The 27,805-nt window shown below is 47.4% G+C and overlaps 12 protein-coding genes across 12 annotated transcripts in view; 7 read left to right on the top strand and 5 right to left on the bottom strand.

The window, feature by feature from the left end:
- Nucleotides 1-99: 99 nt before the first annotated feature.
- Nucleotides 100-1,267, top strand: PGRI_083520 (uncharacterized protein; the record flags this gene model as incomplete). The annotated part of the gene is made up of 4 exons (XM_040796066.1): nt 100-146; nt 292-337; nt 392-484; nt 533-1,267. 4 exons carry the CDS (start codon nt 100-102, stop codon nt 1,265-1,267), a joined length of 921 nt encoding a protein of 306 aa, XP_040650604.1.
- Nucleotides 1,268-2,612: 1,345 nt separating this feature from the next.
- PGRI_083510 (uncharacterized protein) lies at nt 2,613-2,936 on the top strand (the record flags this gene model as incomplete). Its single annotated transcript, XM_040796065.1, has 2 exons — nt 2,613-2,712; nt 2,791-2,936. The coding sequence occupies 2 exons, from the start codon at nt 2,613-2,615 to the stop codon at nt 2,934-2,936; spliced, it is 246 nt and encodes an 81-aa protein (XP_040650603.1).
- A 1,180-nt stretch (nt 2,937-4,116) lies between these two features.
- PGRI_083500 (uncharacterized protein) lies at nt 4,117-4,803 on the top strand (the record flags this gene model as incomplete). The annotated part of the gene is made up of 2 exons (XM_040796064.1): nt 4,117-4,173; nt 4,300-4,803. The coding sequence occupies 2 exons, from the start codon at nt 4,117-4,119 to the stop codon at nt 4,801-4,803; spliced, it is 561 nt and encodes a 186-aa protein (XP_040650602.1).
- A 361-nt stretch (nt 4,804-5,164) lies between these two features.
- On the bottom strand, nt 5,165-5,947 carry PGRI_083490 (uncharacterized protein; the record flags this gene model as incomplete). The annotated part of the gene is made up of 1 exon (XM_040796063.1): nt 5,165-5,947. One exon carries the CDS (start codon nt 5,945-5,947, stop codon nt 5,165-5,167), a length of 783 nt encoding a protein of 260 aa, XP_040650601.1.
- Nucleotides 5,948-7,826: 1,879 nt separating this feature from the next.
- Nucleotides 7,827-11,270, top strand: PGRI_083480 (putative oxalate decarboxylase; the record flags this gene model as incomplete). The annotated part of the gene is made up of 10 exons (XM_040796062.1): nt 7,827-8,109; nt 8,166-8,255; nt 8,306-8,321; nt 8,376-8,547; nt 8,598-8,665; nt 8,720-8,840; nt 8,892-9,396; nt 9,446-9,529; nt 10,156-10,203; nt 10,264-11,270. The coding sequence occupies 10 exons, from the start codon at nt 7,827-7,829 to the stop codon at nt 11,268-11,270; spliced, it is 2,394 nt and encodes a 797-aa protein (XP_040650600.1).
- Nucleotides 11,271-11,473: 203 nt separating this feature from the next.
- PGRI_083470 (Short-chain dehydrogenase/reductase SDR) lies at nt 11,474-12,417 on the bottom strand (the record flags this gene model as incomplete). The annotated part of the gene is made up of 3 exons (XM_040796061.1): nt 11,474-11,645; nt 11,711-11,827; nt 11,990-12,417. The coding sequence occupies 3 exons, from the start codon at nt 12,415-12,417 to the stop codon at nt 11,474-11,476; spliced, it is 717 nt and encodes a 238-aa protein (XP_040650599.1).
- A 1,528-nt stretch (nt 12,418-13,945) lies between these two features.
- On the top strand, nt 13,946-15,004 carry PGRI_083460 (cytochrome b5 reductase family protein; the record flags this gene model as incomplete). The annotated part of the gene is made up of 3 exons (XM_040796060.1): nt 13,946-14,231; nt 14,300-14,377; nt 14,442-15,004. 3 exons carry the CDS (start codon nt 13,946-13,948, stop codon nt 15,002-15,004), a joined length of 927 nt encoding a protein of 308 aa, XP_040650598.1.
- Nucleotides 15,005-18,368: 3,364 nt separating this feature from the next.
- Nucleotides 18,369-18,839, bottom strand: PGRI_083450 (hydrophobin family protein; the record flags this gene model as incomplete). The annotated part of the gene is made up of 3 exons (XM_040796059.1): nt 18,369-18,410; nt 18,468-18,532; nt 18,590-18,839. 3 exons carry the CDS (start codon nt 18,837-18,839, stop codon nt 18,369-18,371), a joined length of 357 nt encoding a protein of 118 aa, XP_040650597.1.
- A 1,625-nt stretch (nt 18,840-20,464) lies between these two features.
- PGRI_083440 (eukaryotic translation initiation factor 3 subunit D) lies at nt 20,465-22,317 on the top strand (the record flags this gene model as incomplete). The annotated part of the gene is made up of 2 exons (XM_040796058.1): nt 20,465-20,672; nt 20,750-22,317. The coding sequence occupies 2 exons, from the start codon at nt 20,465-20,467 to the stop codon at nt 22,315-22,317; spliced, it is 1,776 nt and encodes a 591-aa protein (XP_040650596.1).
- An 805-nt stretch (nt 22,318-23,122) lies between these two features.
- Nucleotides 23,123-24,710, bottom strand: flbB (the record flags this gene model as incomplete). Its single annotated transcript, XM_040796057.1, has 6 exons — nt 23,123-23,585; nt 23,638-24,198; nt 24,246-24,333; nt 24,391-24,437; nt 24,497-24,536; nt 24,665-24,710. The coding sequence occupies 6 exons, from the start codon at nt 24,708-24,710 to the stop codon at nt 23,123-23,125; spliced, it is 1,245 nt and encodes a 414-aa protein (XP_040650595.1).
- Nucleotides 24,711-25,303: 593 nt separating this feature from the next.
- PGRI_083420 (uncharacterized protein) lies at nt 25,304-26,452 on the top strand (the record flags this gene model as incomplete). Its single annotated transcript, XM_040796056.1, has 1 exon — nt 25,304-26,452. The coding sequence occupies one exon, from the start codon at nt 25,304-25,306 to the stop codon at nt 26,450-26,452; it is 1,149 nt and encodes a 382-aa protein (XP_040650594.1).
- A 368-nt stretch (nt 26,453-26,820) lies between these two features.
- Nucleotides 26,821-27,805, bottom strand: part of PGRI_083410 (putative arsenite resistance protein Ars2) — a gene marked incomplete at both ends in the record, with an annotated part of 2,771 nt that continues 1,786 nt past the window's right edge. Inside the window, 2 exons of the mRNA XM_040796055.1 lie at nt 26,821-27,378; nt 27,432-27,805. The exon at nt 27,432-27,805 is cut by the window's right edge and continues 1,632 nt beyond it. Coding sequence (XP_040650593.1) covers nt 26,821-27,378; nt 27,432-27,805 — 932 coding nt within the window. The remainder of the gene's footprint in view (nt 27,379-27,431) is intronic.

The raw sequence follows: 27,805 nt of genomic DNA, 5'->3' as shown, positions 1-27,805 counted from the left end.
TATAGATGTAAGACACACCTCAACGCTCTGTTTTTAATTTTCGTTCGGTTCAAAGGGAGACACCGGCAACAAAAGAAAAATTACTACTTTACGTCTGCAATGCTTAGCGAGTCCAACCTCTCTGCAACTCACCGAGTCCTGCTGGGGTCCGTAATATGCGCTACTGCCTAGCCTTGGCACAAACTTGAAGTTTTGATTATTCTTTCTCCTTTCCTCCTTATTAGCTCTGTTTCATTCTGGAGATTATGACAAGTAGATTTCAATGAAAATGAGTGACACTCAGTGTGACAGAGATCTCCCTGAGTTTGGTTACCTATATTTCGATGGATATATTGCGGTATGTGAGACCCCAATAGCTGGAATTACGGTCGACTTACACTGATATCTCCAGGCAAAATGGGACCCGGACTCCCCTCTCACAAAGGAACAACAAAAGCGATCTCTCGTTGAATCTTGGACTAGGCTTGGCAAATACGGCCGCAATGTAACGTCTCCTGCCTTTCTAATTATTTATACATGCTAACAGTCATAGGAGTATACTGACGAGGATATATTATGGCCAATCGACGGACACCCCTCTTATATCCCACAAGACCTTCTATCAGAAAATGACCGCAAGGTGGACGGTCAGATAAGTAGCACACTCTGGATCCGAACCTGGTTCGGGAAGAAAGACAACAAGGCGAGCCAGGACGCAGCCGACGCGGCGTATAAACGGCTAGTCACTGCTGCTATGTGGGACGGCGATGAGACCGGACCTCGGTATGCAATAGAGCCGGAATTTGTCTTCGATGCGAAGGAAGAATTAGGCCATGATAGTTACACAACTACCGATGAGAATGGAGATATGAACCCCGATGTCGTCGATGGCATTGCCCTTGGGACGCCGGGCTCTGTCCCATCCTACTTGATCACAGCGTTGATGCACTGTCCCGGTCAATTTGATGGCAACTCAGACCCGAGATATGATGAATGGCGCCATTTTTCTCCGAGTCAGATTCAAGCTGAGATACCTTTCGATGATAAGAGGCAGAGTCTAATGGTCTGTGTTGCAGATCGGATGGCTTGCGAGGATGGATGGGTGCTTTTCCTTGCTATTAATCATCGAGGGCAGATTTTGCCATTTCGGATTCGTGATAGGGCGAGTTGGGTGATGCAATATGAGGCAAATTGGATGGATGGCCAGGCTCTAGAGGAGAATACGTTTAATCCTGATGATGATGTAGAGTGTCTGATGCATGATGGGGATGGATGGGGACCACTTTAGCTCGAAGTATCTTCAATACTATTATATTGTCATGTTGGGTACGAAGATTTTATAGAAACAAGATCGACCGGTCTCAGTCACCTTCTATAGTTGAACCATTTTGTCAGTATCAGATGATCTATCATATGACCTTAGTTATATAGCAAAGCATTTTATGCATGGTCTCTTTCTCAGATATACCCTTTTAGGAATTTGCCCTTGCCCTAATATCCATTTTGGTCAGGTACGGGTACAGTTACCTGTCAGGTGACGATGCATGTTCGCCTCATCCTTTCCTATCACTGACAATGGGATCATGAAGCACAGTAGTACATGTTCACACTTCAAACATTACAAACTTCCAAAATATTTTATCAACGGTTCTATATAGCTAACATTAACAGTGATGAAGTTGTAGGGCCACTGTCTTCAACAAGTCAATCTAAGCTCATCCAGGCCCACTAACCCCGCAATCCCCAGATTTGTGTGGGACCGGGCTAAAACCTCCGGACTCCACAACATTCCACTTTCAGGTGATCTATACACTTCTAACGAAATGAGATATAAAAAACACAGAGATAATATTTTCTTAGCGTCATCTATGTATTATATTTCAGGGGAACCCGCCTATAGCAGGGTAATACTTCACTCGGCCCCCCTGTTTGTCTGTGTCACAATGTACCTAGTGACTTGTAGTTGAGGGTACACAGGTACTTCCATTGTCTTAATATACTTGTATTCATGTACTTTTGGTCTGTGATGCCAAACCTGGCCAATAACATACAGTCAAGGCCAATCAAGACCGCTCATTATGACCACAAAGTGGGGGAGAGGGCTAATACATCCCCATTATGATCGACTGGCACTGCCCACTATCAATTGGAAGACTTATTATTCTTTTAATAGCCCTAATATGTCAAGTGTTCCGATGTTTATAGACCTGCAAGCAAAACAGTGTGTACTTCAAAGTGAGTTAGTCTGTTCCATGGATTGTGATATTGACTTGAATCATCGCCACGACATCAAATCGAGACCCCTTGAGCCATCAGGGACACATGGATTCTGAAACTCAGTCAATAACTCCAAGGTTATATGACGCATCGCGACCATTGGCTTGCCACCGTACAGGGATGTCCAAGATGTCACCTTTCAGTCAGTCCCAAGTCCTAACTAACTCCCAACCCCGCATTCAGTCAGATGATGCCAACGTATATAAGTATTCTTCCAGATCCCCTTACTTGTCGTGTGTACTTCTTTGCTTTTCAAGAAACTCTCCCCTCTACCACTTCATCCATCAACTATCATCAGACTTGCAGCATCAACTTGACTTTTCCATCAACATCCTATCCAATACACTACATACAAGATGTCTGCAGCCATGGGTCCTATCCTACAGCAACTGCAAGCCCTCCCTGCCCGCTCAAGGCAGGGTCTGAACAATCTACGCCAGCGTATCTTCCAGCAAGGTATGTTCTCCCCTCTTGTCTTCCGACCGTCTATTTCACCTTGCTCCTGATTTCAGATATAACTAACACTACCCAAAGGAGAGAGGCAACCCAAGGAAGCCAACCTATTCCGTACTTCCCTCAGTGTTCACCGTCCTGTTTGGATCACTGCTGGCGGCGGCCTCTACACTAGCATGGCGGCTGTGTACCTCACAATGCGATACCTGAAACGTGTTGCTCGGTAGACGGGAGAGTCTTGTCGCTGCCCCCCTACTGGACTCAACTACACCATCGTACCACCATAACGCATGTCTCCCACTACTCTTCACACTCATACCCCTTTATCCCTCATCGCCATCTATCTATCGACAAGCTGTATCTGATAGGTAGCTATGTGCATCTGGGGGGACTCTTCATACCCTAGATGGGACATTTCTTTCTTTTGTTCGGTCGGTCATTCGCATCTTTGCTATATCATGGCAAGATAGACCTGGCGTTTTTGTTTTAAGGGCTACTTTACCCTAACTCGTTACTATCACAATGAATAACTCACAAATAACCACTGGTGTATACTGTAGTGTATGCATCTGAATCTATTTCTAAACTTTCTTCCCCTTATTTTATGTAGAGTTATCGAATATCATAGTAAAAATGACATCGCTCAACCGAAGATGCCGACATTGATTGTGTGAAGAGTGCGTGGTAATAATGACTGAATAACAGCCCTGAAAAGCAGGACGAAGGTCATACTAGACCTAGCCATGGAGCGATACGCGCTATTAAATCAGGGATGTAAATAGAACGAATGATGTTTTATTTAACAGGGTACACACACATCAAAAGTCCACTGTATGTATACCCAACATAATTCCACCTTAGTATTTAAGATTAATGTACCAGTACAAGTAAACAAGTCACTCAAAGTAGAAAAGAAATGACAGATCCACTCGGCTGAAGAATCCCCAGAATATGAGATCCACTTCGCCATCTCCTAAAACAATCAGGAGTGTGCTCGGCCCCTCACTTCCACCATACACGACACACGATATCTCAGGCAGACGCTTTGTAACAGCCTGATACCCTATCATATCGGTTCTATTACTTGGGGCGTCGTCACTGCGCTGGGGTTGGTCCGTACGGTGATCTCATTTGATGGGTGCATGCGTTAGTTTATGTCTATGGCTTGGCGACCCCGCGTTTGTGTTTCGTGTGCGGAATTTCCTTATTGGGTTTGATGTGGGCTGATTATGTTTGGGGTGGGAATTATCCCTAAGTATCAACCCATGGGTTATGAAGGTAATATCATGAGTCTCAAAAGGATTAGAATGTGATAACGCTTTGTGATATCAACCCTGCTGTTTGCTACACTAGTTTGATTGCTGTTGTATAGGGGTATAAATACCCTCTTTCTTCATACATTCTTCAATGCGGATTCTCTCCATTCATCATCTCTGTGTGCTCGACGCAACATCCTTAGACTCAGTGAGTCTTTTCATTTGCAAGACACATTATTGGCTAAGATATCCTTTTAGTAAAGAAGTGTTAATATCTAGCCGGTCACCCAATACACGTCCTAGGTGGTTGTTTGACTCTGTGTCTCGGTTCCAGCCGAGCAGCACCTTTTTGCGTGACGACTCTATGGCCAAAAACCCCCCAGCAGCTACTGCTGAGGCAGGTTCTGGGAAGAAACGTCACAAAGCCAAGAGCAACAAGCTTGCCAAGGATAACATGCTCTCTCGAATAATAGCCTCTGAAGATGCGGAGGCCACGACTCCTACCCCACGAGAGCATAAGAAGAAGAAGGGTAGGCCCGTGCCCAAACGGGTAGTTGCGACTCCGCGCTCTGGTCCAGCCTTTGACGCGCATATGTACGATACTCCCCTGGATTGGAGACCCGTTTACACCTTGCGCGACCGCGAAACCGTTCGGGATGCATTCGCTCGAGTTCGTGAGGTTCAACGCCAGGTCGAATTTGACCTTAGACAGATGCGTAACGCCCTGAGAAAGCGGGACTGGTATGAGTCTGGTGACGACAGTGATGCCAGGGTTGTCGCGGATGATACCGATTCTAGTGGAATACTTGCCGTATATCCAGCTCGGCGTACACCTTAGCTTTACAGAGTCTGGTCTTATTAAAGGACCCCGGATTTCCATACAGATGTTCATGTCTCGCCTAAGTAGCAACCGATTTCTTCTTTTCATTCGTACCATCAATCTTATTAACCAGTCAATGCATGGATATTTTTCAGTAGCACATCACTAAAAATGTGATTTCTAAGTGAATAGCTTGAAATTGGAGACATTGGAAATATAGCTAGTGTACAGGCCTTGGCTTCCAGACACCGGGCTTCGAATACCACCAAAGCAAAACCCCACTGACCATCAAGACAGTGGGTGTTGCCAGCGACAATATACGCGGCACCATGATGAACCTTTTTCTAAGTACAGAAGAAGAACTCTCATCATTTCTCTTCTATAGATCATGCTTAACTTGGTCAATGTTTTCGTATTGACAAGTCCAGCACTTATGAATGATCTCTTGGTAAGGCAACGCGTCAATGGATGGGAACTTTCCAGAAGCATAATTACTTTCGATTTCCTGATAACTATCATCATCAATCTCATCGTATGGGCGAAGACCTGTCATGATCTCGAATATCAGACACCCAAGAGCAAAGATATCTGTCGTAGTGGAGCGTGGGGCGTCCGAGGCCATTCGATATCGATCTTCCTCCTGTACAAGACTCTCTTGGCCCCCGATTGCCGATCCAGAAAAGTCGCAAAGCTTGATCGACAAGTCATCCGCAACAAGGAAATTCCGTGCGCTGATATCGGAATGTATAACTCCAAAGCGATGGAGTATGGAGATAGCGCTGGCAGCTGCTATAACCCATTGGTCTCGGGTTTGTCTTTGGATTTCCTGCTTATTGCGGTCGAGATAATCTCGGAGGTTTCCGAGTCGTAGAAAAGGAAGGTGTATACCATCGTCTGTGATTGTGAGGCAATCGAGGATAGTTGGGTCCTTCGGTAGGGTGCTGTAAATGAGCTTTTCGCGCTCAAAGCATGAGATGGAATGCTCCTCGTTATACAACGTTGTTTTGATGACTTCTGTACTGCAGCCTTGCAACTTGTGCCTGAGGGCCGCCTTTATAACCTGGTCTGGATGCTGCTTGTTCTGGCAAACGATACTCGTGGTACCAAGTCCAACCATACGAGAGCCGCCTTCCGGCCGGATCACCACGGGGTAGCCATTCATAATTTCAAAGTCGTGTTCAGGGGCAGTACAAAAGATTGCCATGGCTTCCTTGTCTATGCAGTGTCACATGACTTCACCAAGCCCCTTAATGACTCGAGTAACCCGAGTTTAGACATTACTAGAAATGTATCTGATTATAAGCGTGGAATGAATTTCACGAGGTCGTTTCTGTGGCTCATTGTTCAAGTAATTCTCTTGCCTGCATTCAAGACAAACGCACTCAATACTGAATTCTGATCAATTAAAATCCATCATTATACACACGAGTAGCCTATAAAGAGATTTATTTTTATGAAGCAAGTTGTAATTGTACTGTACATCTCAGATTGTAGGCTTATTTGAGTGATAAATGTCTCGCGTGATCGGTCTGAACTGAGTTATAAATAGGCACGCGAGTACTCCAATTACCATAGGGCTGAATTTGACTCATGGGGCTGAATCACAAATGTGGGTGTACCTAGAAAGGGGCATGAACTTGTTCGCAGGCTTGGGGGAGATATTTCTCGACCGTGTTTTCAACCTCGCTGTCAGGTTGCAACTGACTTGAAAGTAGTCGATAGGACTTATTCTGGCTAGTTGTCTGATGTGAGCATTTGGAATTTGGATCATCAATTACCTTGCCGAATATCCGATGTCATTGTATTGCCTATTCCACGTACTATTTTTATCGCGCGGGGTCATGGAAGTGCGCCCTGTCTGAATCAGCACATTCCTTGCCTTCTAGGCAACTCCATTATCTTTCCTTAACTCCGCCTTACTCTAAGATGCATTGTACATAGTAAAGTCTGTACAATATGCGGAGATAACCATCAGCGCCCTCGGGCCTTCCACAAAAGGGTCGATCATTTCTAACTCTACATATCCAAGCTTCGGGTGGCGATTTCCCCTCACGAGGAGACATAATCTAGTGCTGATTTCCCAGGCTTGAATGGATAGCTAGTGGATAGCCCAGGGCCCACTTATTGGGGGCTAGGAATTGCATGTCCACTCGCATCACCGACGGGATAACGGGCATAACGGGGATTTTCTATTTAGCTTTTCTCGGCATCCTTGGCTAAGAAGCTTAGCATATTCCAATAATCCGTCTATTTTATTCCTACACAGGATACCTATCATCCGGTTGATATTCAAGATTGTTTGTGAAACAAACTTGAATTTCATGACGTGTCAACACATCTTGGTGGCAAAGCGACGCAGCCTAGATACCATGTACATTTCTCAGTAACCTAGGCCCTACGGAAAGTGTATCTTTGGGGTCGGTAGCACTTCGTACCAGTCAACAGACCTAGATTCTAGCCACCTGCAGCTTCCCGAACTTATGACTTCTATAGTACATCCCGCTTCCGGCTTCGGCTGGTATTGCGATATGTAGCAAGCGGTGATCCCGGAACTTCTGCCTTGCCTCGCTATTTTTAACCGATCCCCGAGCGAAATGCTGGGTTGCATTGAATATTTGTACTAAACGCTGCAGGGTGAGGGGTGGTCTCACATGCAAGGCCTCCCTATCCCCAATCACATCGAATTCTCCGTACCTGTCGTCTTCTCCCATCCTATGGCTATACCCCTGACACATAATAATGACGCATAATCAGGTACTCCAGTGACTTGGCTCCGCTACCTTGCGTCGCTTACCGTCGCCGTGAGGGGAACCATAGCCTCATTCTTCGAGAATGTCGGAGAAATCCGTCGGATTGGGGTAAGTTATGATGTAATATGAGAAACATGAGAGTGGATTTACAAGTCTCTATCTGATACCTATAAATGAACTTTCGTTTACCAATCTCAAGCTTTGGATAGATATATAAGAGGCGTCTGGTGTGTGATAGTAGAACGTTTTTCATTCTCAACCTACTTCCCAGTTTCATCCAACAATATCGATATGAAGCTCCAACTTCTTGTTACTCTACTTCCTGCCGTGTTACCTTTGGTGCATGGTGCCCCTGCTCGCCGAGATACTAACAACCCCGGTCTCCGAGGAAGTGACTCTCTAGTTGGATATTCACCGTCGAATAAAGGTGGTAGCGACTCGCCACCTGATATCAAATATGACCTTCTTCCCGGGCAGAAGGAAGATCCTAAAATTGGGTCATACCTCGATTTTGAGAAAGCTGATAATCCTCAGCCGATCCGTGGTTCTACGGGTTCTGATGATCCAGGTCCGAGTACGAGCGCCGTCAATACTGTCTCTCGATTTAATTATACGCTGACATTATTACAGGAAACTACAATTACGACAGAATCAATAGTGATAAGCTTGCACCTCCTGGTACTGACCATGGAGCGACCATCAATGCGCAGTGGCCTATGGGTAAGTTCACTGGTTGTTGTGGAGTTTCCACTTTGCTTACTGTATCTTAGGATTGAGTCACAACAGGTAACACATCATTCTCGAACATGGACATTGGCGATACTCATAATTTCAAAACAGACTCGGTCTCGATGGAGCTGGTTGGGCTCGCCAAGAGAATACAAATGTGATGCCAGATGCGATCCTCATGGCCGGCGTCGATATGCGCCTGGAACCTGCCGGCTACCGTGAGCTTCACTGGCATGTCGCTGCCGAATGGTCCCTGGTGCTGAATGGATCGTGTCGAATCCAGGTACTTAGTTCTCTTGAACCGACTAAAACAAGTATTAATCAGACTCCTAGGCTGTAAACGAGAATGGGGAGACATTTGTCGACGACGTTGCTGCCGGCGATGTGTGGTTCTTCCCACCGTGAGTATTACTTTCTGTATAAATAATGTCTTATGCTGATGAGTTAACCATTAGTGGCGTTCCCCATTCTATCCAAGCCCTTGACGATGGAGTCGAATTCCTTCTCGTGTTCGACGACGGAGACTTTAGCGAAGATAATACATTCCTCGCAACCGAGGTCTTCCTTCACACACCGGTAAGCAACCCTCGAATTGGAAATAAAATCCAATGTACTAACCTTCTACAGAAAGAGGTCCTCTCAAAGAACTTCGGAGTTGATGTAGCAGCATTTGACAAGATCCCCGACAACGAACTATACATTTTCAAAGGCACACCCGCCCCAGCAGACATCGAGAAACAGAATGTGACAACGACTGCTGGCCTCGTACCTCGCGCGCAGAGCTATTCGTATCATTTCTCCGAGCAGCCGGCTCACGAAGTTGCAGGGGGTTCAGTCAAGATCGTCGATCCGCTCACTTTCCCTATCGCTAAAAACTTCTCCGCCGCTGTTGTTACCGTCCATCCAGGCGGCATGCGTGAAATCCACTGGCATCCAACTAGTGATGAATGGACTTTCTTTATTTCCGGTCAGGGCCGAGCGACACTTTTCACGGCCCCGGATGCTGCGACTACATTTGATTATGCCGGTGGTGATGTCGGCTACTTCCCAAAGTCTAATAGTCATTATATTGAGAATACCGGCGATGAAGACCTGGTCTTTTTGGAGGTACTCCAGGCTCCTGAGTTTACCGGTATGTTTCCTTGCTATATTTTTGAGCTGTTAATACTAACGGCTTGTAGATATGGCTCTTGGTCAATGGATCGCATCCACACCGAGACAAATCGTTGCAGATACACTCAACCTCAGTGAGGACATGCTTAAAAGTATGAAGACTGAGAAGCAATTTGTTGTCGCTGGTCCAAGCAGTTAGATTTCATCGCAAGCGGATCATAACTATGTTTATAATCTATAGGTTTCGACATTAACAAGGATAAAGAGCTTATTTGCCTCATTAATCTTGTAGTTAAACGCACCTTTACTACCAAATATATCATAACCGTGACAGAGATAGGCGTATCTTGAGTACATCTACTTCGGGTTAGGACATCTCGTAATCGTGTTAGCGTCTGAGCTACAGCCACTGACCGAGCCCATCACGCCCACACACCCGCCCCTATTCGCCCCCCTTAGATTTCCAAGAAGGTTTGGCAACGCACTCCGTTGAACGCCATGAAGTCAGCTCATGATGAGTAAGATTTTAGTGGAAGCCTGATAGCGCGCAGGCTGTGCTGCAACGCAATCTTAGCGAGACGAGTGAGGACCCTCTTTGACAAGGCTGATTGATTGGCCCGGAGTTAAGAGATGGGACTACTGCTGCGGCCCCCCGTTGTCGTGACCGACGGGGCTCTGGTTTTCATTCAACGCTAGATTGTATTCCCGGGCTCGAACGTTCTTATTATTGATTTGGTTTGAGGGATGGATGTCAATGTCCAGTTAATGTCTGATACAGCCGAACGGCGACGTGCTCAAAATCGCATAGCCCAGCGCAAATTCCGCGGTGAGTGGCCATTTGCAAAAGCCCGTATCGATCGTCTGCTGATTATAATCGCGACGATAGAGAAGAAGCGGAGGGTGGCAGATCGTGCTATTCAACAGACGTCTCACAACCAGAACGGGACATCCAGAGCACCATCACAATCAACGCCTGCCAACAATGGAGATATCCCACTTAACTCGCCAGCGTTTCCCGGCGCCCCCGGTCTGACAGCAGCTTCATCTCCAAACGAGATTATGATCCATAGCACAGAACCAGGACCGATAGGAAATTTTGATCTGGATGCGATCGACCAGTTCCTGTACCAAATGAACAATGATTTCTCCTTCTTTTCGTCCGATCCTGTACCTGTTCAGTCAAGCTTGGCAGGGCCGAGTCTCACACAAAGCAAACCATCCAACCCTGCTTCACCCAACACATCTTTGAACAATATAACAAATAATTCGAGATCGCTATCTCGACCTGCGGATAGCAATAGACTGCCATTACATCGCAGAACATCCGAATCCGACATTCGCCCAGAGAGCCCAGGCCCCCAACTACCGAAATCGCCCAGCGACGACACAGTGCTGGAACTCATCACATCAGCCAGAAGTGACAAGGGATGGATTAGCACGCTTCATATCGCCGCTCAGAAAGGCCACGAGCGGATCGTTCGGATTCTTTTGCTGCGTGGTAACATGGACGCAAACAAGCAAGACAGCGACGGTCGCACACCCTTGATACACGCGATTATTGAGAATCACGGTTGCGTAGTCCGATTACTACTCTCGCACGGTGCTCGATTAGCCGTGTATGATTGTGATGGTCGGTCGGCGTTGCACTGGGCTGTTTTGCATCGAAGACTCGAGATACTCCAGCAATTGCTCGAGCATCGGGCGAAGTTTGAACCCTATTTGGATCTCGATGTGTATGACAATGCTGGCTGGACCCCATTGCATATGTGTGTAGATAGAGCTTTTGAGGCTGGGATCTTGATGCTTCTTCAGGAAGGAGCGAATATTGAAGCTAAAGCAAAGAAATGTCCGTATACAGGCATGATTGTGCCGATGATGGATGGACAGCGATAAAGTCTGGCGCTATTAGTATGGATATTTCTTTAGAGCTTGAAGATGGGGGGTTAAAATGGCTTCCGTTCAAAACAAATGACAAATTTATTGATACGTTACCAGTTGTCGAACCCAATTGAGAACCAAAGGGAATTCGTAACGTCATCATTGCATTTTAGACACTCCATAATGTAATCACAGTGATCGGAATGCTTGACGAATATCTACCAAGGCTCCTCATTACCATCAAACTTGAACAGCTTTCCACTGTGAGTTTCCAGCGTAGACGCGTCAATGACCTTGACTACGCCGGCAGCGCTGTCTTCCACGGTAACGGCAGCTTTTTCGAACCCGAAAGCGTCGGCGCCTCGGTTACCGAGATCAGTCTGAACCCACCTATTTTCAGTGCTGTGGTCAGTCCATCGCGTGGGAACACATGGGCTTGTACATGTGACACTTACCCTGGGTCTACGGGGAAGGCATTCAGCCAAGGATCTTCAACAGAGATTGCCTTGGTGTACCAGTGCTGAACGGCTTTTGTGGGAGCGTATGCAGCATTTTGCATGGGGACAAAGTTCCTATGGACGGTCAGTACACTCGTTTACGTCCCGGTCGAGGTCCGATCTGCTAAGGACAAGTGGACTGATATCGACAGAACACTTACTATGGGCGATATTAGCACCTGGTCTAGATCAAAAAACAGACTAACAGGACTTACCGTCAAGAAAGCGGAACTAGACCCGATTGTTACCCATTTGGGAGCCTGGGCTTCCCTGAGGAGGGGTCGGAACGCCTGGTAGAGATGAATGAAGCCATACACATTGACATCGATGTGTTTCTGAATATCCTCCACTTTGACATCCGACACCCTCGGCCAAGAAAGAGCGATACCGGCGTTGGCGATCAGAATGTCGATATGAGTAATTCTGTTGGTAGCTAAAGCCTGTACTGCTGCATCGGGATCGGTAGGAGAAAGAGCATCCATCTTGATGACCTCCAACGTGGTGCCTTTAGCCGTGGGCAGATCATACAAGGCTTCGGAAGTTGGGTGGGTTGGGTTACGATTTGCGGCAATCACGAAATGATTGGGCTTCTTCAGGTATAGTTCTAGGATACCTTTGCCGATGCCACGGTTGGCGCCGGTGATGAGGACGATCGTAGGGGCCATGGTAAGATCCAAAAAACTTGTTCTCGAAAAGAATATTGATTTGATTGCCAGAGACGAGATGGAGTTATGGCAGGAGAGAAGTTGCTCAGGTGAGAGAGGCAGAAACTGCAACATGTACCTATCTGTTTCTTTTAAATGTGATTATGACGCGACTTCCTAGTATCAGCAAGGTCATCATTGTTTTCAATGTTTGTTTGAGGTCTAATAAAAAGTGTTTGGCAGCACGTAAAATTCGAGGGCTATAGATCTCTTGACCAATGACTAGTCAGGAACTAATATCCCCCATGCAAGGTCAGCATTACTGCGGGCCGGAGAATAAGCATAAGCAGCAAGGATCATCGGGATGTAGGTCATTTGTCAGAATATCCATTCTTGATGAGTTAACAGTCCTCCTCGACTAGGGAACGATTCAAGGGGCAGCAGATTAGGTGGAGTCATTTTTCTGAAGAAGTCAGGCCTACAAGATTAAGCCAGATCGACTCAGTTATTTCCTCTAAAACAATTGAACTATTAATCAAATCCCTTATAATATACTACTCTATTATAACATAAACTATTTGAATATTATCCAGGGAAGGTACTTTAGAAAGCAAAGGATCACCTTCATGTTCTATGGTATCAGGGGATATTATACCAAAGTCACTATGTCAGCCAACAACCCAATCTTGGAACCCATCCATGAATTGAATCAAGCACAGTTAGATTACATACAATATACCTGGTTTATTAAAGTCTTAGGCACTTCAAAAATGAATTGAGTGACGGGGTAGAGGGGTGCAAATTCCGACAAAATCCCACGAAACCCGACAAAACCCAATCATCCCTGCAACATCAAACTCCGATATATATGTTCAGATCAGAGATAGAGAAAATTGAGGAAGCAGTTACACCTGATCATTGAGATATTATCGGGGGATTAGAAAATGATGGATTCGTTGAGGGTTAGTTACCAAGACGATATAAACCTCTTCCGCGGGGTATAAATCCAGTCAAATCGACTCCGACAATGCTGGAGGATACAGATCAATATATATAGAATCGTTCTTTACAAAACCCGTGCCAATCTCGGAGCTAAATAGAGCTAGTCCCGATAATTTAACTTGTCTTACCTTGCCATGAGAGCTCGGCCGAGCCTGTCCGCTAATGCATGCACGCCACAATATTGAAATCTTGGCAGTAATTCGAATACTAGTGATTAGTCATAAGCACTTCCTAGTATACAGTTCACACCTTTTTCTGTATTTGTTTCAGTGTATTGGTTTTGAAATAATAATACAGAAAAAGCAAGTTGATGGCATGCATGCCTTGGTGGATCTCCTCGGCCGAGCTGTCGTGGCAGGGTACCTCTAATCCCTCACTAGCGCATCCGAATATAATGACCGGGGCAATTATAGAAGCCTCAACAGCCCACACCTCAAGCCACCGTGCAGTTTTATATGTAGGGTCAAAAATGGCCCCCATATTCATTTCTCCCAGCTCCATCCATTTATTCCCTCTGACTCACTCTTCATTCGCAACTAAAACAATCATGTCTGGAATACGCCCATTCCCTCGAAAGACTATTGCCGCAGTTGCTGTCATTGGCGTCGCTGGAATGTGCGCTGCACGAAATACCTCGTTCCACAATGAAGCATTTGCTGAGTCCTCAAAGTCTCGTTGGGGTTCTGGGGGCCCTGGCTTTGGCTTTGGCACTAATGCAAGGATGGGCACTTACACCCTGCGCCTGGAAAGTTTCCAGCAAGTGAACGATAACACCAAGCGCCTACGTTTTCAACTACCAGACCCAGCCTCAAATATGGGGCTCTACTTGACCTGTAAGCACTCCTGTGCATCCACGAACGAGAAATGAAGCAACAAGAAAAATATCTAATATCAGGTTTAGCGTATATCTTCACGTTTGATAAGCCAAAGGATGCGTTGTTCAACATAGCCAAGCCTTATACCCCTATCAACAATTTTGGTAAGATTTTGAAATCCAGTTCCGGAAGAACCCAACCCTCTTTTGTTCTAACATGCATGTATAGATGAGCCAGGGTACATTGAGCTTCTAGTCAAAAAATATCCTGATGGCAGGGCAAGCGGATATTTGCACTCTCTCCAACCTGGTGATACGCTGAAAATCAGAGGACCCTTTCCGGATTACAAATGGAAGACCAATGAATTCGAATACGTCAATCTCATCGCTGGCGGTGTTGGCATCGCTCCTATGTACCAGCTGATCCAAGGAATACTGAATAACCCCGACGACAAAAGCAAGATCAAGTTGATTTTTGGAGCCAACACCGACAAGGACCTCCTCATGAAGGAAGAACTCGATGCGTTTGAACAACAGTTCCCCGATCGTTTCAAGGTGGTATATACCGTCTCGGACCCGGTCGAGGGTTCCCCGTTCAGAAAGGGAAGGATCACCAAGGAGTTACTAGAAAAGGAATTGGTGGGTCCGAAAGATAGTAAGACCACCAAGATCTTCTTGTGTGGGCCTCCTGCCATGGAGGCGGCAATTCATGGAAGACAAGGGTGGATTTCACTTCGGAAGGGAGTCCTAGAAGAGCTTGGGTACACTAGAAGTCGGATTCACAGGTTCTAATATGTTCCCGTTTGCTCGGGTTTCTTTTTTTTTAGACTTCTCAGAGGTCCAGAGATCTCTACTTGGCTGGGTAATTTCCAATCTTTGAATCCTCGACTTCCGTCCTTCTCCGATTTCTCTAAGCCTAAGACCCTAAGCCCTAAGTTTGTCGCATTGTCCCCAGAGCTGGCTTTACCTTTTAGATGGCCTCGCAAACTATTCCCATCTTCATAATCCACATAATATTATCCATGATTCATAAAACTTTACTACAGGACACGCCACACCAGGTCATGACTCATGGGTATTAAAATAACCGAAAGAAACGCCACCCATCAAAACAAGCCACTCCTCCACATCGTGCTAGGGCTTATAGGGCGGGGGAAGATCACCACAATCAACCCCGCTATCCCCACTAGCATGCGAGTCATCATCGTAGCTAGGAGGAGAATCAGCCTGTCCAGCTTGATTCTTAGGATCTAACCCCGGAATGGTAGATCCAACAGCCACAGATGTGGATTGCTATCGAACATCGTCAGTTGATACAGCTTCATGCTCATTCGAGTCAACTCACCCCGGCCCGTGGACCATGATTCCTAATATAAATAGGATCTTTAGTCCCCGTCCTCCCAATCAACTCATTTCGCTTCCAAATGCCATATTTAAAAACCAGTCCTTTAAAGTCACACCGCTCAATGGTGCACTCCGTGATAATGCAGTTTGTCAAGGTAGCTCTCTCAAGTTGACTGTTTGAGACCGTCGTTTCGGTCACGGTACTCCGCTTCACTGTACTTTTGTCCTGTATGACCGACTGTTTAATCGTAGATCGGCATACCGAAGTTTGTGTTTGTATAGTGCTCTCTGTGACATCGCTGCGTTCGACAAGGGTCACGTCGTTGAATTGGGATTTTTGAGCTGTGGCTCGGCTCATATCTTCCACTTTCGATAATACACAGTCGTTTAGTGTGGACCGTTTCACGCAGGAATTATTGATGGTGCAGTTGCTGAGAGAGGATCGAGTTATTGTGTTACCGTCCCCGTTGAAACTGTTGGTTTGGACATTGTCGATGTCCATGGTAGTAACTCAGAAATGAAACCTCGAATAAAGATAGAATTTGCTCGATTTGTATGTGGCGAAATTAGACTATGTTGAATTGTTTTGGGAGAATCCAGGATTCTGGGTGTGGCTGGGGAAAGCTGTTGCCTAATAAAAAGATCAACCTCTCCGTAGAAGAGGGGTATAAGTATGAGCGTTTTATATTCACCACTCATTTTATGTCTCCCACTTAATTTCACGATGAAAGGTCCAGCATTCGCATGGCCAATTATCGTTCTCGGGCATGATGGACGAAATCTTCTCAGAAACCGTAGAAAACTCCACCCCCAATTTTCGAAACTCTTCAAACTCGAACTTGAAGTCCTCCTCCTCCTTCTTGCATCTTCTTTATATAACTGCCTATATGTAATCGCACGTAAATTCGGAAGCTTCCCTTCTTTCACCCTGTCAATCAAGGTATTGAATTGCACATCCCTGGGATTGAAATCATTCAAAGTGAGAGTCTCCAGGCTGATGGGAAGAACAGGAAGAGACCGATAAAGAAGTAGCGCACCCGGCTCCTGAATATAGTAATGGTATGACTCGCTTGGCATAGTAAGGTGTTTCAAACACTCCAAGCAGCTGAAATCCAGGGGTTCATCTATAGCCGCCTCCCATATGTCGAGATCAAGATACTCCAAACCCGCTGAGCTGCTCTGTACGATTTCTTCAACGTACTCCCTTGGATCGAAATAGCATTCATGTGGCCTCATCTTGTCCCACCATTGGCCTTCCATTGTGAGGTGGGTAAGACCCTCGGGGAAGGTAAGAATCTCCGCGAGTGTCTCTGGTGCGATATCACAGTTGAGCAAGATGAGCTCTTTTAGAGCTGTCTCCCTAATCAGCGATAATGCCTCAAAGACCTCTGGGTCAAATAATTCGATAGTAGCGCCTTTGATGTGGAGCTTCTCAAGCTCTTCCAGTAGAAAACAACCTGGTTGGGACCAAGTGACCACTGATGTTGAGCATCGCAACGCAACGTTTCCCGATGGTCACTGAAGAATGTTAGACTCACTTACTCCTCAAGTTGAATTCTAGGACTTCGCGACCGTAGCCTTTGGCCCGCCCATGAATCATCGGGGGACTCAAACTCAATAAGGTGAGGCTGTTTCATGAGGAACCTGAGCAAGCTATGGCTTCTTGATTCCATGAGGTATCTGAGCGGTACGCTCCGCACGCTCAGTGTTTCCGAATTATACATTGGACAAATGGCATCAAGGAGAGTCCCGTGGATTGGATCCAATTGGGTATCGTGGAAGTGTATCTGCAGCTCTAGAACAAGAGAGGATAACCAAGCGCTTTCCTGCATAGTCCTTGCAAGCTGCTTACATCTGGCCGAATTCTTCAAACAAATCGAAGAGTACAGTGCTGGAGTTGCGAGATCATCGAATTTGCGACAGGTCAACGCAAGACTGCGAAGGGAATACGGTGATCGTCGCAGGTTATCAAATATCATCCCCAGCAGTTCGGAAGGAAGATTCTGTAAGAGAAAATATTGCACATTCATGATGTGTTTGAATCCAGTCCTGTCAAGGAGATTGGATAATTCCAAGGGGAGATAAATGTGGAGCGAAGAGAAAAGGTTGGATCCTACAAACGAAAAGTATTTGAGGCCTGACAAATCAGACACCAATGATCTATTTTAACAAGAAATAGGGCTGAACATGAGTCAGAAGTACATGCAATGCACCTCGAATTGTCAAGAAATCGCCCATTTCCGAAGATCAACATTTTCTACTATTCTGATGCTCAAGTTGGAAGGCCCCTGGGAAATCGAGCAGCCCATAATAACATGTCGCTCTTCCATCATGCATTTAACACACCCAACTTGAAGAAAATTGATGCCGACATTTAATATACTGTTCTAAATCTATCAAATTTGCGGTTGTGAGTGTAGGGCCGGATCACAGGTGGGCACCAATACTCTTCCGACTGCCCAAATATACTGCCCAAATATACGATGTACTCTTACAACATAGAACCCGATACAAAAGCAAGGTTGAATGTAAATCATGTAGAAGTATAATATTTGTACACGATATCAATGACAAACTTAGCACCTCCTAATTGTTAAATTCATAAGTGAATATGTGGTACTAAGCCTTAAACATAGAAACGTCTACGAATTTGACAAGTATCAATCCAATGGAATTAGTTGCTATTATATAAAGTAAAAAGGGACTTCCCTAGAAAAGAATGTACATCCTTAGTAATTAAGTAGACGTATCAAGTCTGCTTCAAAGACAACTCATGTATCGGAGCATCTGCCAACAGTCCAACAAACTGGACCTATTTCTTCAGATCCGCACATCCGAGGGCAAGGGTGCCACCCTAGAGATAAGTCAGTCATGTACTCTCCACGGAAGAGTCTTGAAGATTTTCACTTACCAAGAGGTTGACCTCAGTGCAGCACTGGGGCTCCGTTTTACAGCTAGATTTATCATATGGGCGGCCTGTGAGAATGTTAGAAGAATTCCCACGTTATAAGTACCACAATAGTCCAAACATACAGAGAAGACCAATAGATCCAACGATGTTAGCAGCATCAATGCCAAGAACCAACAAGAGGGGGTCGACGACGGGATCGAGAGGAGTGGTGAGAGTTCCACAGCAGAGGAGAGGACCGACACATTCCGAGGTATCAGGCTTGCTAGTCTCGGCAGAATCCGAGCGCTTCAAAGAGAGGTTGGACTCCTGGGGGAGGGCGGACACCATGCCGGCGCCAGCGAGAGAGAGGACGGAGAGGATAGAGAGTCTCATTTTGAAAGGAGTTTTCAGGTCGGTCGTTTGAAGAAGAAAGATGTACTTGTTGTTGTGATGAAGAAAGGATTGCGATTGTGGATGATATCTCGAATCCGTGGAATATCCTGATCCTTATATAGCTCGTGACAACCCAAGGCATCAATTGTATCCGAGACCCCTATGTCTAATAATTGAGGACTCTTATCACCGGTGTCGGATTGTGGAAACATCCATTTGTGAGTCGTAGACATGACTGTCCTAGTAGTTCCCTCTTGGTGGACAAGAAGATCTGCAAAACTCTAGATAGCATTTAACCCGAATATAAGAGACCAATTGAGAGGCTTCGACCAAGAGCCGAGGTACAGAGATACTGGAACAGCAGTTCCTATGACTAGAAGAGCGAACCGGTTCCTGAGTTTGAATCTGACATCGATGTGTACATCCTGATGCAAATTAGTTGCAAGCGAGCTGTCTTGGCCGCCGATCGGTCATGGTCCACAATATCATCGAAAGGCTTGCAGTCACTGGCTCCAATCCATGCCAAGTCAATGCGCAAAGCAAATAGCCACTGGGGCAGACCCCGGTTATTTCCTCTCCATGTCTCCGGATGGCGGATTTCCTTATCAGTGGACCCAATTTCCGAGATGATCTGCCCTGTGGCATCGAATCAGAATTGCCAAGATGTCGATCCACTGTAAGGAACTGGCAGAGCTCATTTCTTCCGATCGCTACCAGCATAACTCAATTGATACATAAACAAAAAGCAAATATGTACTCCATAGTCTCCACAGATTGGAATATTATGTGTTTGGCTTGTGATTTGTCGTTTTTCTCCGTCTGAGCGCATACTGCGGTAGAGCTGGATCCAATTTTGCGACCAAAGCAAGACATTCGAGATAAGAATCGCAGCGTTGATTGCACGATGTCGAACTTGTCCGCCAGCACCATAGAGAGGGGACATTATGATGCCCCAAGGTCTTGGTAAGTTTCGATCTGGTGCATTCAATCTGATGACCATTGCTCTTCATTGGATCACTTGGAGTTTGTACATGTCAGCTTCCCCTGATTGTCATCATGGTCCATGACGATCTTGATAAGTGTGTCTAAATGAGTTACGTGAACGTTTTGGATCAAATATTAGCAGCAGATACCAATGCTGTGCCTTGGTCTAATTTGTGACCTGGAACTCGATGTCAATATCTGAGGTCATCTGCTCATGACTCTCACGGGCTTCGATAATTGTCCCTATATTGTAATTATCAATTCGATGCTGTGCTGTGCTGTGCCGAATAACCAGAAAGATAAGGCAATTCCATGGTGAACTCTGGGGGCAGGACATAATGGATCATTGTTCACCGTTCTCCATATTTTCATGGACCTACAAGATCTCTCAAAAGTTCATCAGATTCACGTAAAATCCATCATAACGAAGATGGAAAACAACATGACCAAGGGGATATGGCCTGTGGCGGTGTATCTGTGGCGGTGCGCTTTGTCCACACCGCCACACCCTCGCGACACAAAAAACTTCCCGCCTCAATTAATCCACACCACATTCCCCGGGGTTATCAATCGACCACCCCTCTACCTTTTTGATTCTTGAGCAGTTGCCCAGCGCAAATTGCCCATAGATCATAATAAAAATGCCTACCACTTCTCTCGCCGACCTGGTGGCCAGCCTCCCCTCGGAGGACACCTGGGGCCCCGCCACCTCTGCCGATAATAACATGCTCTCTGGTGTGCCATACGCTCCTTTCTCCAAGGGCGACAAGCTTGGCCGCATGGCCGACTGGACTGCTGAGAGCAAGGAGCGTCAGAACCAGCGTCCCCAGTACAACCGTGGTTTCAGAGGTATGTCCCTTTTCACCTTTTGCCTTTCCTGAACAACTACTCTTTCAGTCGAATTGAATGGCTAACAGTCTAAATAGACCAGCAGGTGTACGGCGCCGGTACCTCCAACCTGTTCACTGTCGCAGCCGCCGAGGACGAGTCCTCCTTCTCCGTCGTTGATAACACTCGTGTCCAGAAGCGCGGTTTCGGCCGTGGCGGTGGCACCGTTTTCCGTGGCCGTGGTGGTCAGCGCGGTGCTGTCAACCAGCGTGGTGGACGTGGTGGCTTCCAGCGTGCTGGTCCTAATGTTAGCCGCGCCCAGCAGAGTGGTTACCAATTCAGCGACCGTGGCGGTGCTCGTGGTGGCCGTGGTGGTCGCCGTTTCGGCTGGAGGGATTACGACAAGCCGCAGCGCATCCGTGAGGCCTCTGTCAACATCCGTCCTGACTGGACTATGCTCGAGGAGGTTGACTTCACTCGTCTTTCTAAGCTGAACCTCGATGCCCCCGAGGGCGAGGACCTCGAGACCTACGGTTTCCTCCACTACTACGACAAATCCTACGACAAGCCCCCTGTCAAGAACGCCGAGCGCAGAATCCAGGCCCTCGACCGTGCTGCCTACAACGTTACCACCTCCCAGGATCCCGTCATCAACGAGCTCTCCGAGAAGAACGCCGCTACCGTTTTCGCTACCTCCGATATCCTGTCCATGCTGATGTGCGCCACCCGCAGTGTCTACTCATGGGATATCGTCATCGTCCACCAGGGCGACAAGATCTACTTCGACAAGCGCGACGGTGCCTCCTTCGACATGGTTAGCGTCAACGAGAACGCCATCGATGCGCCCCTCGAGGCCGCCGAGGCCGCCGGCAAGCAGGAGCAGATTAACACCCCCAACGCCCTCGCCATGGAGGCCACCATCATCAACCACAACTTCGCCCTGCAGACTCTGATCGAGTCCGACAAGTCCAAGGTTTCCTTCGCCAAGCCCAACCCCTTCTACGACGAGACCGAGGAGACAGAGCCCCTCGCCTCCAAGGGTTACAAGTACCGCCGCTTCGACATCTCCCTCGAGCGCGACGAGGAGCCCGTCTCCATGATCGTCCGTACCGAGGTCGACGCCGTCATGAAGGGCGGCCCCACTGGCTCCGAGGACCAGCAGCTCATCATCAAGGCCCTGAACGAGTTCGACCCCAAGGCCCAGGGCTCCGGCGGTGCCCTCGACTGGCGCAGCAAGCTCAACTCCCAGCGTGGTGCCGTCCTCGCTACCGAGATGAAGAACAACAGTGCCAAGCTCGCCCGCTGGACCACCCAGGCCATCCTGGCCAAGGCCGACGGCATGAAGCTCGGCTTCGTGTCCCGTGTCAACCCCCGCTCCCCTGCTGCCCACGTCGTTCTCGGCGTTGCTGGCTACAAGCCCCGCGAGTTCGCTAGCCAGATGAACCTTAACCTCGGTAACGGTTGGGGTATCGTCCGTACTATCGTCGACCGTATCCGCGCTCTTGACTCTGACGAGCCCGCTGATAAGCTTAAGAAGTACGTCCTCATCAAGGACCCCAACAAGTCTGTCCTGCGTCTGTACAGCGTCCCTGCTACTACTTTCGAGGAGGATGAGGAGGAGCTTGAGGAGGAGAAGTCGGATGATAAGTCCGAGGCTGATGAGTAGATTTCTGATGACTTATGTTCCTATGTGCATACGTACTCGACCTAAAATTTGATGCTTTTATACTCTTTATAGAGTCTGACCAATAATCTATTCAACTTGTTCCATCAACTTCACTCTACAATAACGGTAGATTCTACGTTTGAGAAAACGACTTTGCTTTTTATATATCACTAGATTAAGCCTCTTACGCAGTAATTCATTTTAGTAATGAGCTTCCATTATGGATTGCCCGGGAAAGGGAATGTCTAGCGTCAAGTAACACCAACTTTTGTACAACTTCCTCGGAGGAACACAAAAAACGTCTTGTGTGTTTTCTCGGTGACTTTCTAGGCTTTCATGGTTATACATGGAGTATTACCGTTGAGTTTACTTTGTATAATCCCCCTTTTGGATATATCTGGACTAGAGAGCTGTTTGCTGATATTTATCATATAAACCCAAGTTCTGTTTAGAATGATATATTCAGATTCGAATTAAAAGACAATATAATTGCTCCTAGAGCTGTGAACGATAGAAAAGAAAGGGAAGATATTGTCCAGGTACATATCATCTGCACCCGTGATGTTCACTTATATACAACCCTCTCGACGGGAGTAAGATGAAAGAGAAAAGCACAGTAAGAGAATAGGAAAGTAAGAAAGTAAGAAAGTAAGAAAGTAAGATAGAAAGAAAAGAAAGAGAAAAACAAAAGAAATAGAAACGAACAGTAGGTCAGCACAATCAAAACCGAAAGGCAGCAAGGCGCCAGTCACTCCACGGCACACAAATAGGTTCCAACATCAGATCATAATCATTTTCATTTCGGTCACCCATACATCGACTCATCGGCTGTACCGGACATACCGAGTTCGACCTTGGTGCCGAGCACGCTACTCAAACAATCTATCAACTCAAAGTCCTCGACCACAGCACCGAAGCCGTAGCACCGGACCTTGGTGTTGAGCGTGTCCATGATGATCTTGATGTCGTCGCGACGCAACGTCGTATACAGCTCGTGGTTCTTGAGACATTGCAGCGCCATGATAGGCGTGATTTGTCCATCTGTCACGAGCTGTCGACTGAGATTGAGGAGCGTGCTGAGGTTTGCGTGTGGGAGATCGGGCGCCTTGTGCGGGTATGGTTGTTCGTGTGTGGTTTTTGCGATGTAGCTTGGTGGTGGGCATGAGGCCATCAAGGCGTGGCCGGAAAATGGCATGTCTTCATCGTCGGCTTCTGTGATTGACCGTCGGCAGAGATAGTCTGTATGTTCGCGGCAGGGGCTTTCGAGTCTGTGGGGTATATTAGTTTGTGCTTTTGGTGTGAGAGTAGAATGAGTCTCACGTTAGGATAAAGTCAACCTGCAGCTGCGGGTCCGATTCGAAGATACCTCCCATGGTAGCTGGCATGGGCTGCATGATATCAATTGGTCCACATGAATGATCCATGTTCATGGAATGCTCTGCATTGTGATACACTTGTGGCTGCGAGGCATATCCAATCATGGGCGGGATCTCGGAGTGATCCATGCCATTGGCACGGGGACTCATTCCAGATGAGATGGTGGTTGCAGGGGTTGTGTTGTGATTGCTGGCGGAGTTAGCGAGAGGGGCAGTCTGCGACGCAGTGCTGCTGGGTGCGATATTAATAGGAGCGACATGAATAGGGCTTGGTTGGAATGGATGTTCCGCCCGGCGGCGTTGTAATTCCGCTTCGTATTGAATTCCGCTCGCTATAAGAATATCCTTCAGAATGTCGTTCTCCACTTGCATCCAATGCAGCATCTCTTTGTGTTGGTGAACTGATGTGGTGGCGTCTATGATCTCGGTAGTGTAGGCTTCCCGCAACCGCGATACCTCGATCTCTAGATTTCTCATGTACTTCTCTTTTCGCTCGCGATGTGTCCTATATGGCTTAGTCTAACCCGATATTTATTAAATCAGGATATGTACCTTTGAGCCTGGCGGTTTAGCTCCTGTCGCCTGGTAAGCGCAGGCTTGCTATCTGGCTTTGGGCCGCGCCGTTTGGGCTGCTGACCATCTGGAAAAGCTTAGTCGGAGGTCTGATCGATTCGATCGAACAACTAGGACTACTAACCTCGTGTAGTCTTTCTTGGTCCATTACCGAGACCACTGCCGAACAGCCTAAAAAAATCCGATCCGAAGCCTTTGGATGGGGTCTGGGGTTCTTCTATGTCCCGCACCGTGCACTCCGGGGCCGTGGGCCGAACCGGAGGGATGGTGCTATAATGTTAGTAAATGCTAGAGATATTTTATGTTGGAAAGTCGAGGATATAGACGGTCTGAATAGCTGGGGAAATGCCATAAAAGTGAGGGGTTTCCCCAGATATGCCGAATATTAAGAGACTCACCAGAATAATCCATCGCTTCCATGGGGTACACCCCACTAACAGCCATGAGAGTTTTTTTTTAAAAAAGGAAGAGAAGTGGAATATATTTGTGGAAGGTAGGTGTATAAGGAGGAAAAGGAAATGTGATGAAACCGATTTTTGTACAACTCCTTTTTTTTAACTTCTTTTTTATATTTCTTTTCTCATTTTATAAAATGGCGTTCGATCTGTCTTAGGGCTCCACAGTCAAACGGTCAGCGTATGGAGGTCTAGAATAGAAACTAGGTATATCCTGGTAGAAATAGATTGAAATCGACCCAAATAGACACAAAAAAAGACACAAATTAACAAAAATAGGGAATAATCAACACTTTAACAACTTTTACGTGTTCTGGGGCCGAGCAGCTCCCGATACATGATTGGTACTATGTTCCACGGCAATTCCAACACTATAGAAGAAGTACCATGGAAGTACCAGGTACGTGCGAAATTTAGTGTGATGAGTCCGAAGCTGACCAATCATTCGACCTTGGAAGAACTTCACGTTGCATCCAATAGTCTCCAGAGCTGCAAGTGAGATCGATATCAATTTGACAAATATTTCGATCGTCGAAGCGCCCTGATCCCACTAGCGTGCATCAAATATCATAATGGGCGCAAATGATTCCCTCTCAGATTCTAGTGCACATCACCGCCGGAAGTACCGCACAAGATGAAGCACGCTATAGGGCCCAAGTTGCCGCCATTCTGGAATTCCAGTGCGCCTCACGCCAGCTGATCGAGGGCCCCGCCGATCGAGACCCGCATCTCTCCGATGCCGAACATTCCTCGGTGCCTTCGACGACTCAACACGAGGTTTCGCCAATATTGCGGGAGGCGCTCCGGCCCGCATACACCACCTTATCCTCAGATCATGTCCCGGAAAGGGATCCTCCACAAAATATCTCAAATCATGACTCCCTCGGGAGTCTCATCAGCGTCATCCCAGATTCCCAAGAGATCGCCCAACTAGTTCACGCCTCTTCATCTCATGCAGCACTATCGCCTCCATCGCAGCTTGCTCCACCTCCTAAACGACGTCGCACAGCACCGGCCTCGCCTGATCCGGTTCAACCGGTCTCAATCAAATCTCAAACTGCAGTCCAGTCCGCAGCTCACATCCCCTTCCAGAACCACATCCTTGGCTTCCCCAATACCGAAATATCCAGCTCAGATGAGAGACGCCCCTCCAGCCACGCTACGCCCTCGCATACACCTCATGCACCCCCTAATCTATCCCTCCCTATCGAAATTCACCCCCCAAGACCCCCAATCTCCACTGCCCCTTTCACTACCCACATCACACAAACCCTGTCCATGCTCGCAGACCGTCTAAATCCAACTCGAACTTACAAACCAGCCACTCAATCCCGCCCCCTAGACCCCCTAGAACGGGGTTACTGGCTCGTGCAGCTAGCTATCGCGCCACACACAGATCCAGTCCATCAACACTCAAAGCTTGGAACCACTAGTCCCACCCCCAGAGAAGATCCGCGGATATGGCCCTCCCCGCTCTTTCACGCCTTCTGGTCCTTCCTCTCGGATTTCATAGGTAGGGATGGTCGTGCGGGTTGGGGCGTCTGGTGTATTCTTGAAGATGCCACGCCAGCCTCGATCTCGAATACGAATCTCTCGCTTAAAGTCTATGCGTGGGGTGAGGTCGCTATGCACGTCTACCTTTTGCTCTTCTTGGCGAGTGAGCGGCGGATTCGGGGGATGGGTGTTCAGTGGCGAGATGCGAGTGAAGAGGTTGTTATTCAGATGCCGTAGGATATTCTCGTTGGGAATATGTTGTGGATTAAGAGAGGACGGCTTGAATATTTGGAAATTTTAAACTTATGTATAACATCTATACCCCATACGCATTGCAATGTCATTTGATATTTTGAATCTTCAATTCCTTATTTTGATAGAAACGTTATTGTACATGCTGGAAAAGACACAAGAAAAAGATTCCGTTGGGGATGATAACAATAAACAATGAGATGAAATAAAAGGCAAGTTTTCGCAGATCAATGGAAATGGGTGAATTCAATGAATGAGCAAATTGGAGCAATTCTCCGTCCGTCCGATGCGCCATGTCGCCAATTGGAGGGGAAAGAACAAAAAGGAAATAGAAGTTTGATCAAATCAGATAACTAGTACTGCAGTTCACCACTGCCAGATGCGTCGACTGCATCCAGATCCTCGTAGCTCTTCAGGCTGCGGCCCTGGACGGCTTCGCGTGGGGCCATCGGACCTCCGCTGGAACCCATAGCGTCTGGGAACGGGTTGCCGGCGGCCATGGCTGCAGGGTGGCCAGCTGGAACGCTGGGCGGGAGACGACCGCCGTACATGCCGGGCATGCCGCGGGGAGGGCTCAGTCGGCCGTTGCCATTGAATCGGCGACGGTCATACGGGCCAGGTCGGCTGTTGCGGTTCTGGCCGCGGCGCATGGGTCCGGGCTGGTGTAGACCACCGTCATGTCCCATTGCGTTCGCATTCCAGCCGTGTGCGCCCATCATGCCGGGCATTGCCCCTGGGGAGAAGGTGGGCATGTTTCCGTTGGCGCCGTAGGGCAGGCTGGAGAGGCTGAATCCACGAGGAGTGCCGGTGTGGCCCTGTCCACCAAGAGGGAAGTGGCCGTTGCTATTGGCATCGGATCGGGATGGGGCAATGCGTGCTGGGTCTAAGACATAGGCATTCACTAATGCGAGCTGTGATAATTGTTAATACTAGGAATATCACCATTGAATGGCTGCAAACTTACGTCGTTCTTGATGCCTTCAAACCACTCTGTGTGGCGCTTCTCCACATGCTTGCGCCAGAAAGTTTCAGCCTTGAAAAGCTTGGTACATTCAGGTACCTTGCATCGGTATTTGGAGTCGTCTTCCTGCTTCATGTACTTCAGAAGCTCATCCTCAAGAGCCTGGTCAACGGGTTTTCCGCCGAGCTTGCTAAGATCGACGTTCTCTGGCTCCAGGATCTGCAGCAACTTGTCTTCAAAGGTTTTCACCCAGTTAAAGGCGCGCTGTAGTTGCTGTTCAGACTTAGACCCATGGCGCTGTCCGCGCTTCTCCTGGACAGGCGAAGAAAGATCTTCTCCTTCCTCGCTAGGTTCCTTCTTCTTGGCCGGGAATGGCT

Source organism: Penicillium griseofulvum (genome assembly GCF_001561935.1).
Source record: "Penicillium griseofulvum strain PG3 chromosome Unknown contig_10, whole genome shotgun sequence".
Lineage (NCBI taxonomy): Eukaryota > Fungi > Ascomycota > Eurotiomycetes > Eurotiales > Aspergillaceae > Penicillium > Penicillium griseofulvum.
This window is presented reverse-complemented; position numbering and strand designations above follow the sequence as displayed.